The sequence below is a fragment of the Trachurus trachurus genome (assembly GCF_905171665.1).
Source record: "Trachurus trachurus genome assembly, chromosome: 12".
Classification (NCBI taxonomy): Eukaryota; Metazoa; Chordata; class Actinopteri; order Carangiformes; family Carangidae; genus Trachurus; species Trachurus trachurus.
In genome coordinates, this window is record NC_139908.1 from 11,775,527 (window position 1) to 11,787,783 (window position 12,257).

Consider the following 12,257-nt stretch of genomic DNA (forward strand, 5'->3'; position numbering starts at 1 on the left):
AAATATGATCCAATTATAGAAAAAGTCCATAGGTATTATAGAGATATTAATGGGTGTCACAGAAATGGCGTCGATTGTACAATATATCTTCCTCTGGAGTTAAAGTGATAGTCAGTAAAATGAACCTGAACTCAAAATTGTGCTTAAATACACTACTGGAGTAAATTTAATGGTGAATTTCCACAGTTGGAAAAGGCTGGTTAACAACAAATAATTGTGAAACTATTGGTTTTGTGATTAATTTGGTTCAATATTCATTTATACTTTAAAACTATGTTGAAAATTAAGTTTTTGTGAATTCAAATGATATAAAATGTAATGTTTATACAAGACTGTTAGAGAAAGAGCACTTATCTATTGTTTATTTTCTTTATATAATTATGTTCCTGCTTCTATGTGGGAGTAAAAGTCCAGTCAGATTGAACTCAAACAACACACTCTGAGAAGTTTCGTCTTTTTATTGGACTGAAGATAAATGAACCACAAAGAGTTGCAGAGAGTGGTGGCATCTTTAACAAAAGTGATATTTCCCATCATTTATTAAAAAAAAAAAAAACTCTTAAAAAAACACTAATGTTTACAGAGTCAGTCTGAGTTTGAGTGGTGGGTCACAGAAGGAGGGAGAGGGGAGAGCAAAGGGACAAAGAAAGAGATAAAATAGAGAATACTAAAGGATGTGAAGTCTCTGCTTCACTTCTGTCAACTTTTTCTACCTTAGCAGCAGCCCAGATTTACAGACTATTTATATTGCACCAAGTGCTCTGAATGGAAAAAAAAGAGAATCACATTCAAGTTAATGACAAGACATACAATAGGCGACATGACCTCAGAGTGATCTATAAAGTGCCCTTTAGGTTCAATGGTGTTAGAAAAAGGAGAGAGAAACAAAAAACATAAAAAAGACAAAGAGAAGAGAAAAAAACAAAACATTTCTTTGTAAGAAACGTGCTGCTTTATATTCAGTGGCAATCACAGCTTTTCTCTCAAACACTCCCGCACGCACACACACACGCGCACACACAGCTTCATTTTAGTGTTGTTGATCAGTAATACTTCTGTTAAATGTAATACATACATATATTTATATATCATGAAAGAACTTAAAATGTGTTTTTTTCCTCAAGAACAATTTACAGCATTATGAACAGCAACAGGCATGAGAATATTAATATAATCATGACGTCTCAGAGAAACTACACCCAGTTTTAGTTTTCCCTTCCCGCCCTCGATTACACGTCCAAATTACTATGTAGTCAAAGCAAACACAAGATACAGGTTCATGCTGCTTTCATAGCACTACAATAAAAACCATTTTTATTCAACACATTTGCTATCACCATAACAAATGATATGGATTAATCATTTCCCAGACTAGCCAGATTTACACTTCACACACCATGTCATATAGAATCGTCAAAATAGTAAACAACATTGTTCATCAGTACAAATACGTTTAGAGTATTTTCCTGCAAGAATTATATCAATGATTTAAAAAAAACTATTTAAAGATGACAAAACTATATAAAAAAAAAATCATCTTTGGGGATTGTGTCATCCCCCCCCATTCTTGGATCCTTACGGGTGGTTAAAAAAAGAAAACAAAAACGTTATTCTAGAAAAGGCTGCAGCGGCGATTTCTGATCACACAACATAAACAAGGCTCTACGGAGGGGTGTGGCCGATTTCCTGAAATGTGATTGGCTAGCATTCCTAAGGTAATCTGGTGTTGGTCTAAGGATGTGTTGGAGAGTTGTGATCATAGTGCCATTGCAGTTTTCTTTGAGAAATAGTGCAGGTAGGAGCCAGATTAAGGCCATGCTAAGACCCCCTCCAACTGAAGGGTGCTCGAATACTGTGCTATAGTTTACAGAAAGGAGCTATTGAAATGCATTAGTGTTTTTTTTTTTTCCAGCACTGTAGATTTTCACAGGACAAGGGTAGAGGGGGGGAAAGAAACGGCGGATCAGGGGGCCAGGTCTCGTCATTCATCGCTCATGCCTGTGGATAATAGATTTCAGCATTCGACAGTGCAACGCTCCCTTTTCCTTCCCCAGCACCTTTAAGGAGTGGCCTACCCACACTGAAAAAGATATAAAGACGTAGGCATGTTGGCTCGACAAGTCGCTGTACAGTCTCAAACCGCTGTGCTGTGTTGGTGGCTCACAGTCAGGCATTACAGTACAACATGCTCGCACAGAACTGCTACAGCAGCTGGTTTGACATCCCTGTGGCTTTTTGTTTTCTTTTGTTTTAAAATCGGTGGTTGGTTTGGTGCGGCCACTTTTAGTCGACCCCCTCGAAGCCCTGCGCATTCTCCACGGCCATGAGGAGTTTCTCTCTCAGGTCTTCGAATGATTCATAGGTTGGCAGATCCAAGCGGTTGAAACTGGGAGGGAAAGGGTTTGATTAAAAAAAATGTAAAAACACAGGCAGCGCTGTTTTCTGCTTCGAAATATAAACCTAAAAGTCCTGAGTGCTTTAATAGCCGTGGTAGTGGCACAGCTGTTGGTTCACACCGAAACGTATCGGCTTCTCTTAAAGAACTGCCATGAAATTTTGTTCCAATATTCATGTTTCCAGATGATTCATGCTGCTAACTCTAGTGATCGTCTGACTTTTCCTGTAGCGCCTCCAGCTCTCCCTCAGACTGGCTTTAGTGATTTGCTGACATCAGGTCTGTGGTTTGAAGTTGATCACATCTTTTATTTTTCCTATTCTTGAACACTTGAACACTAGCAGTATTTTCTACCATCACCCTCAGCTGAACTCAGTTTTTAGTGCTGATTAGCTAAAGTTATGCCAAACAAAGATGGCAGCCATGGTAAACATGGCCTGCTTAGCATAGGCATACTAGCATATCGTTTTATCTGTGCTATGTGTGTGTGTGAGGTGACATACCATGTGTGAGCTCTTGGCAGCTTATCTGGTGTCCCCCACTGCTCGATAGTGAAAAGCTGAGGACCATTAGAACCTGGAATAAAACAGAGGAGGTGATAATCAATGTTGAGATGATCCAGAGATTAGACCACAAATATAGTCGGGAGATGGAAGGAGAGCATTTTGGAAAGTTTTTAGACAAAGTTGAATTATTTGAAGCCTTATTCATAAAATAAAAGGCGCTGTATATTTTTCCACATAATGTATAAACTTTATAAAATGGTACTGCTACAAAACTGGAGAATAAAAGAAACATCTCTGGGGAGTTCACCTACCATAAAGTTCGGCAAAGCCATTCATCGGCACTCGTGATGTTCCTGTAACAAACTGGAGGAGTCGAATTCTCTTTTCAGCATCCATTAAGAGGACGACCTGATGAGAGAGAGTAAATAAAATCAATAAAAAGAGTTAAGAACATTCATTTATTCAGTTTGACAGTTAAGCATTGATTTATCAAATATCAATCGCCACTTTGAGAACAGTCAATTAAATGTATACTTATTATTATCACAACTAGATCACAGATAAGATGAGGATGCAGACTGTGTGTTCATGTGCGTGTTTGTGTGTGTGTGTAAAAGCCGAGGTAAAGACAGATGATAACCAGGGCAGGTAAAAACTACTCCAGGCTCTTTCATCAGAGCAAACAAGTTCGTTCTATCCAAACAGACTTTGATCTTCAAAAGCGAGGCCAGCAAATCTGCCGGCGGCCGGATGAAGGGAAAACTGCCTGGAACTTTTATAATGAGAGAAGCAGCGTCCATGACTGACTGACATGCAGCAACACATGACTGAGGATTTACTTAATACGTGTTAGGAGGAAAAAAATAATCTGTGTTTTTTTCTCACGCGTGTTTTTAGGCGTGTGTTCGTATCTGAACGTGTTTACCTTCCAGAACCACTGTATGACAGGATGGTTGGGGCAGTAGCCGTTCTTGTAAATAGTGTGTTGTCTCCAGTCGTTGACGTCCACATCACCCAGACCACACATGAGCAGCTGCAGAGGCAGAGGGAGGGAGAGCACTTCATCTCAGCATCAGCAGCATCTCACACAATTAATGTTACAGAGAAACGCTCACTAACAAGAGGAAATCCAACTGATTCTTTTCACATTAGATAAATCTGCTAATTATTTTTACCCTACTGTTTGTATTTAAGTTAAATTAGGGTTAGGGTTACATTACAATCATTACAAAATTGGTGCAGATTGATTTTTCCATCAATCTAAATAACCAGTCAATTAACTGGCTAATAATTACAACTACACGCGCAGGGGATCCATACCTCCAGTTCATTTTCATCAAAGATCTTGATCAAATCTATGAGGATGAGTTCAGTGAATCCCTGGAAATAAAAACAATAATACATTATGACATCCTTAAAGTACAAGAATACAAAATGATTCATTACACACAGTATTCAAATGTCATTAAAGTAGGTTTAGGTACAGAGGCCAGTTTCAACCCATATACAACACTGCCCCCACATGGTGGTAGTATTATCGCATATAAATACCTCCAGGAAGGCGTTCATCTGCTTCTGGACCCGATTGACAAACCTCCACTGGATGACCAGGCTGATGGAGAGAAGATTATTGACAAGTGAATTAGAAAACAACCATTTTTCTTAGATTTAAGCTTAACATTTGATGATGTAGTTGGTAATCAATATTAAATAATTGGAGATCTCTTACTCTATGTATTCTTTCTTGTTCTCGTTGGTGACAACCATGTCTGAGCCGCTGGGCTTCAGGTCAACCTGGTACGTCTGAGAGGGAGAAGGGAGCACAAGGAAGGTAAATGTTAGGATACAATAAATACTGCCATTCAAATCAATATTGAGATTTCAAAATTAATTCATGCAAATGATTGATTTCAGTCTTGTGCACCTGTCCAAAGTTGTCCTCGTCAATACAAAACCTCAGGTCCAGCTCAGTGGGATCATTCTCCAGGATCCACTTCAGAGAGTTGTAGTATTCACTGTCCTACAGAGATGATTTCCACACAAAGACGAAGTCATTCACTGACTTTTGTGAAATTATAGGCTTAACTTTGCCTCGAGGCTGATATTTACTTACCACAGACTCCATGTCTTTCAGAGAGATCTGTTTCCCCAGCATCATCTTGTAGAACGGTCGGATGAAAAAACCTGCGAGAGCACGAAACAACACAACTCAGAGCCGTGTTCTCACATAACAGCATGAAAAGCAGAGTCAAACACTGAGCTGCTTAGTGCTTACCATCTAGTAGTTTTCCATGGAAGACGGCCATTCCTGCCACGCGCCCGATGAACTTGAAATAGGAGAGGTGATCCTCATTGCACAAGCCAGAGTTGGGATTGATTTGGAGAGTGTAGTTGTCCCTGAACAGACACAGAGGAAGTAATTAATGTCCAGGTAATTAAGTAATGCTCTGAGCAGTCAGTAGTAATAGCAACTTTATTTATCTTTGTCCATTTAGTTGTGGACACCTTGAAATGAATAAATAAACAATGATCTGTACTGAAATAACATTGTGAATGGCATCTGTAATGGGAGGATATTTATAATAAGAAATAATGAAAAACAAGAACTAACTTATTAAGTTTATGTGATGAACAATCACAACGTGGTTTAATTATAAAAGTTTGCAGGTTTAATTGCCCTCTTATTTCTTCTTAATGAAGCAAACTGTACTTAAAGAAAGGCTTCATTTTTCAGCACAATGTACATCATCTATCTTCTGTTACCTTTGCCCCACATGGTAAAACTGAAAGAAAGTCAACCGAGTCCTCAACTAGCGGTGCCAACAAAAGGAACAGAGTATACGACCCTTTGATTATCTTGACGTGTATTGCATGTGGGAAACATTTGTTCCAGGATGGCTTTTTGAATGAGAGGAAAAGTTAATCAAAGTGAAAGGAAACTTTATGTCTCTTAGGGAAACAATACAACAGACTTCAGCCCTTAATCCACCTTTGTCCATGACTGCAAACATATAGAATAGTTTCCTTTTAACATGAGCTTTGCGTGACACTGTGTCCTGTGTCACATCCTGTCGAAGGGCTTTCTTCTTTTTTGTTTTATCTTAATCTAAAACTCATAGGGACAAGCAGAGACTTACGTGGCAGAGTATTCAAACAGGCCGTAGTAAGGATTGAACATCTCCTTGGATAAGAGGAAGAACCACTCCCTGGCCACGCCGCCGTAGTCCAGTCCTTTCTCCGACTCAAACTCGATCCACAGCCGTGCCTTCAGAACATCCGGCCTCTTCAGGGACATGATCCGCCTGTACGACTCTTCAAAGATGTTGTTTCTGTGCAGCTTCATCTCAAATCTGTTGGGAATGTCAGCCTGAAACGATGCACAAATAACAAACTTGTTGATAAAGGCGCTCCAATTAATTTTTATTCCACTGAAATTATTGTATTATGCTTAATGTGAGGTTGTGATAGTGCAAAATGCAAGGAAAGTTCAGGGGGTTAAAAAAATATTCTGAATGCATATTGAATCAATTTATCGCATTATTATTTCCAAAAAACAATAAAAACTCCTGTTTCCTCTTTGAAAACAACTCGGTGCAGTTATTACCCTCAGTCCAACAATCAAATTTCTGACCTCAAACATGCTCTAACATAAAATTGAATGCTGTGTCAACATTTGGAAAATTTATCACGTCTCTCCGATATTTTCATTTCCTTTCACTCATCATAAAAATCAGCATTAGAAAAAAAAAACAGGAAAATCCACACTCTGCACCTTTTAAGTGTTAAATACAAAGAATGTGAATTGATTGCAATTAATACTTAACGTGAAACAAACATATCAAATTTGTAACGTTAAGACAGCATGAAGAGAGTTAAATAAGTAAGAGATCAAAACTGGAGAAAATGAATTCATCCTTTTGTGCAAGAATTTGCTGTGAGTTTTCCACCAAATTTAGCAATAACCACAAACACAAGACAGATGTGTATTTGAAAAAAACAAAACAAAAAAAAACTGTTCTTACAGGTTTCTTCAATTTCTTCCTGAAGTAGTCATATTTCTGCTTGAACTCTCTGGAGTAAGGAACAGCCTGCACAGAGAACGAAGAACATACACAGGAGTCAAGGAATGAACAAATGAGCAAACAGTCTTCATAGGGATCAACTGGTGGTGTAACTAAAACAGGAATAGTGAACGACAGAGTAAACTTGAGTGTATCTGCACACAGAGTGGCAGGATGGCGCTGGCATGTTAAGTGACAACCGCAGTGACAAAGTGATTCATGTGTGTTGTCCAAAGACACACTGAGGCTGATGATGGTGTGTGATAGATAGAACTACAGTGTTAAAAGGAGAAGCTGTTGTGTTGTTGTTGTGCAGCGACACAGTAGCAAACGCCCTGCTGTCTGCTGAAGTTAAGAGGTAAAATACTCACAGGTCCTGTGATGGCTGGACTCTGCAGACGAGGATCCTCCCACTGTGTGTTCTTTGTATCTGGATGAAACAAACATAATAACACAAAGTTTTTATGCATGAATAGACTCCACCTTTACAGACGCGATTAGTCGATTCATCATTAGTCATCTGATTAGTCAATTTCAATCATTTCTCACTTCAAATTCTCAATTTTGAAGATTTGCCAATTGTTTCACATGATTATAAAAGTAGTTTCTAGTATTTTATAGGCTCAACAATTGGTCAAGGAAAAAATCTACAGTTTTTTGCAAACAAAGGTTGATTGGTTGCATTAAGGTTGTAATAATACACCTCTATTACGTAACAGAGAAAGATTTTGAGTAAATTCATATTGGCACAAAGTATAGGCTTAGAAGAGACAGAATGTGATCTTACTGTGGTCGATGTAGAAGGTGCGTCCGTCTGTGTGAACTCTCTCTTCCCATCCAGGCTGAAAGAAAGGAGCATTAGAGAAGAAGAGTGAGGGAAAAGCTCACAGTCAGCGTTACATTTAACAGGCCATGCTCAAATAGTAATTTAAATCCATCCACGTTTTTGTTTTCCTTGTTGCTGGAAATTAATCTTTGATTGAACTTGACTGACCAATTCAATGGTCCGAACACTGGCAGCGAGGCAAGCTCAATCAATCACCGCAAAGGAACCGAGGGGATTTTCTCTCCTATTTGAGTCAGGTCTGAGACAGCGGCAAGGCAAGGGATACGACCACAACATGAAGTCTGATCAACACGACTAGTTCAAACCAGAACACCAGCACTGACACGGTGACCACTCAGTACAGTGTCAAAGGCCACACACACACACACACACACATACCCGCGGCACACACACACACTCGTATGGCACCAGCAATCAGGCAATTAAAATAATTATAGGTTGCGAGTCAAGGGTATGGGGAAAAGGGGCTGAATCTGACAATCTGTAGAATGGGGTGCAGCTTCACTATGTGTGTGTTTCTGAATAAGCCTCAACTATCTGAGTGGAAACCCAATTTAATAGATGATGATAATACATGCAGCATACAGCGAGATCCTCCCTAGACATAAACCTCCAACCCTCCCTCTGCCCCTTATCCAGCAGTGGTTTCCTCCTGCACTCCTTCTTTGTTCATTCTCTTTCTCACTCCCATGCATTTCAATTTGTCCCCCCCCCCCCCCCCCTCTTCCTAACTGGTCTATCTGTCTCCTCAGACACTGATAAAAAGTACGCAAACATGGAGGAGTCTGTGGGATCCCTGGAGAATGATGGAGAGCTCCAAATGTTAAACATTAACGAAAGGGGCGATGGCGGTGGTGCAGGGAGGGAGCACAAAGAGAGGAGGTGGGGCAATGGTTTGATGAAAAGGGAGGGAGAGGTACAGTCCATCCATGCCGGTCATGAGAGAGAGAAAGAAGAGAGAGAAAGAGGAAAAAAAAAAAAAAGAAAATGGAAAAAAGAAAAAGAAAAAAAAAAGTGCAAGGCTGTCTGCAGGCATTTGACCAGACCAGACCAGACAGGTAAGTAAGGCAGGCAGAGGGAGGGAGGCACCAACCAACCTCCTCTGGTAGGTTCTGCCAAACAGACATGGCCGGGTGCAGAAGAAGTAGCATACATTAGATCCACCAGAACGGAGTGAAAAAAGAGAAAGAGAAAGAGGGAGAAAGAGAACACACACACATGCACACACACCACACAAGCCTGTGAGATGTAAAAAATAAAAACCCATGAAGCTTTGATTATTCAACCATCTAGCTATGGTAACATTAGGCCCACTTGCTGGGAGATTGTCTTTGTCACATAGATAACAGTGCAGGTGACAGACAGTGTTCACCGCCTAATTAGGGATGATCACAGCCCCCAGACTCTGCCAGTAACATTCACCCACTGCCCCCTCTTCTTTTCTAACAGGACTAAAAAGGAAATGTCTGATACAGTCTCATCACATGATCGTGTCTCATCTATTACTGCAAAAGCCACATTCGCATACTTTGCATCAGACATACATTAAACGCTGAGTCAAGCTAACTAAGCTAATCTGCTAGCTAAATGCATCATACACAGTCACTGATGGTGCAAAAAGCTGAATTAGTACTTTTTACACATTTTAACAAGGTTGATTTCTTGCATACATAGATAATACAGAATATATTGGTAATTGCACAACAAAGCTTAACGACTATTGGGATCTATGAGACTGTTTTTTGTGGGCTCTGTGGATTAAAAGTTGAATATATAGCTGGTCTTATTGTAAAGGTGTACTTACAGGAAGAGGACCAAGGTCACCGGGCTCCATCGAGTTTTTATTCCTCATATGGACTGGATACTTCAACCTGGGATCCTCCTGGTTGTCAAAAGTGTAAAAGGGAAGGAAGGAAACAAGGTGAAGAGAAGGTTAGTATTTAGTATTGAATCTAAACCCAACACATTTTTAGCTGCTGTAGTTTCAGGATAAAAACAGAAACTCTTCAATGTTACACAAAGTTCACCTTGCCTGAAGGAGGTGATGGGCTACGTAAACGTGAAATTGAATTTCACGCCACCAGGTGTCACTGTAAGATTCACTGAGCTCCAGACACAACCACTGCCCTAGATTTTTCTGATGATGTTCATGATTACACTGTGATAGACTGATGACCCTGCTCAATGTCAGCTGGGATGCGCTCCAGGTCCAGACACAATCAATCTTTTGTCTTAATTTGCCAAGATTCTTGTCACAGCCCTAAGGCATTTTCTGGAAAGGAAATGCCTGGAAGGAAAATGGCGAACGCTGCACCTATACATCTGTTTAAGTGTAGAGGAACATCCTTAAAATTTAAACCCCAGTGCTCACTCATTATTGGATTTGTTAAATGTCTTGATACATGTTGATTGTGTTATTTTCTTGTGTACAAAATGTGTGTTGCCTCCCTGCACACTGAGGTTACATAAGCAGCTCGCTAGAATTAAAAATTGTCCCTCGCCTCCCTTTTAATTGTTTCCTACCATTATAGCTCTTCTCTAGAAACTACTCAGAGACTCTCAGACAATTACAGACTTGTGCCACAGGACTCTGTTCTTCAAGCATCATCTTGTCTGAGGTGACGTCACACATCCTGTTACGACAGCTTGTTAGCTCACCCAGGTGGTTACTCGGCTGTTGTGGTCGATGAAGAAAGGCCGTCCATTGGGGGCTATCCTCATCTCCCAGCCTGGGGGCAGGAAGCTCTGCTGTGTCTTGTGCTGCGACTTGGGGGAACTGTAGGGGGATGGCTGGGGAGATTGGGGGTTGGAGAACGTGTCCTTCACAGCCCTCCGTACCTGGATATTATTTGCTCCCTGGAGAGAAAATGGAAAAATAAAGAAAACAAAGCATAATATTATTACCAGTCACATCAGACTATAAGGAGAGGATTAAAGCTGGAATTGAATATGAATACCAAACAGCATGAAACAAATCAACAATGCAGACAAAAACAAGGATGAAAACGAGTCTTCCAAAAGGTGCCTTGGTGCTCCAATATAAGAAGAAACACCATCCTCACCACAACAACATCATCACAAAGAAAGCCGGGGGTAGATTCTTTTGACTTCCATGTAAAGCAGGGGGCAGCTAACAAACACCCATGCTGCGTACTCCAGCAGCCTGTCAGGCTGTCACTCAAAGTGTCGGAAGAAAAGAGCAACAATACTTGACAAATTCTTCAGATTTTCAGAGGTCTGACGGTACAATCACTGCTCTGTTTTTTTTTTTGCAGTTTTTCACTCTGCTGGTTTCTGAATGATGGCAAGGTCCAAGAAAAAGAGAAGCTCATTCACAGCAGCAGCACTACCAGAACTCTTCATTTATGCTTTTCTGCAAATAGAGAACTTGGTCAAGGGTAAAAGAAAAATGAGTTGCAACATACTGGTAAATACCACTAGCCCAAAAACTGTGTATCTACAGGAAACCCTGCATTTCTGACATCTTGAGAGCTTCGAAAGCAGCATTAACCAAACAAAGGTAAGCAGCTTAATTACATATGATGTGTTCCCGGATCACATTGTTCTTTTAGCAGTAATTATCACTGACTGATCTGATTTTTAACAGGATGAAAACTGCATTAATTAATCCACAGACCTTCCACCTCCTCTGGAAGTTGTAATTACAACATCCTGCTGTGAGTTTTTCACTTCCTTTAATTTCCACAATGCGTTGTGAAAACACACACACACACACACACATACACACACACACACAGAGCTTAATTAAACTTCCTTCAGGTCTCTTCCCTTGGTTGTTCTCTTGGATCTTCACCTTAGAGTGAAGCCATTAAACGCAGTGTGAGGTCAAATAAAGACCATCCTTTCTTAGATATGTGTTGATCCTAATTAGCAAAGTTTATGTGGTGCATTTAAAGCTACACTGGATAATTAAAAGTTCAAGATAAATGTTATTTTGTGTAGAAGTTAAAGTTATCAAAAGTTTCTCAAGTTTTATATAACGAAACTCCATCAGCTGCTTTAAGAACATGTGCACACACCAAGCTTTATATAATAACACTTATATACACACACACACACACACACACACACACACAGAGAGAGCTATGATGAGAGTATGTTATCTGATAGGTGCAAAAGTATTTGGAATAACTTGTGATTATCCACGGAGGTTATTTTCCAAACAGCCTGAAAAAAAAACCTTGTCTGCTCACCAAAACAAAAAGTGGAAAATTCAATGCATTACTTGTAGTTTCATGCAGTTATTAATTAACATATAAATCACCTGCCCTGTTTGATTATTAAACCCCCCTCCCCCGGACCAATGAGTGAGAGACTGGCTTCATGATAATGTTGTGAATTCATAGCCAGGACGTGAAAAACGCTGACATACTGCAGAGAGATATGAGCTGTATTGATCACAGGCAACCAGATTATTTAAGATCAGT

At 39.9% G+C, this 12,257-nt stretch overlaps 1 protein-coding gene across 8 annotated transcripts in view; it reads right to left on the minus strand.

Annotated features, from left to right (window-relative positions):
- Positions 1–442: 442 nt before the first annotated feature.
- Positions 443–12,257, minus strand: part of nedd4l (NEDD4 like E3 ubiquitin protein ligase) — a 41,208-nt gene continuing 29,393 nt past the window's right edge. For all 8 annotated transcript variants that reach the window (XM_083983060.1, XM_083983059.1, XM_083983064.1 and 5 more), the window contains 16 exons: positions 10,468–10,665; positions 9,614–9,691; positions 7,750–7,804; positions 7,334–7,392; positions 6,924–6,989; positions 6,039–6,268; positions 5,177–5,298; positions 5,015–5,085; positions 4,826–4,921; positions 4,631–4,704; positions 4,453–4,513; positions 4,222–4,281; positions 3,827–3,934; positions 3,213–3,309; positions 2,899–2,971; positions 443–2,386 (listed from right to left, as the gene is read on the minus strand). In XM_083983060.1, coding sequence (XP_083839186.1) covers positions 2,284–2,386; positions 2,899–2,971; positions 3,213–3,309; positions 3,827–3,934; positions 4,222–4,281; positions 4,453–4,513; positions 4,631–4,704; positions 4,826–4,921; positions 5,015–5,085; positions 5,177–5,298; positions 6,039–6,268; positions 6,924–6,989; positions 7,334–7,392; positions 7,750–7,804; positions 9,614–9,691; positions 10,468–10,665 — 1,551 coding nt within the window. In that variant the 3' untranslated portion in view covers positions 443–2,283. The remainder of the gene's footprint in view (positions 2,387–2,898; positions 2,972–3,212; positions 3,310–3,826; positions 3,935–4,221; positions 4,282–4,452; positions 4,514–4,630; positions 4,705–4,825; positions 4,922–5,014; positions 5,086–5,176; positions 5,299–6,038; positions 6,269–6,923; positions 6,990–7,333; positions 7,393–7,749; positions 7,805–9,613; positions 9,692–10,467; positions 10,666–12,257) is intronic.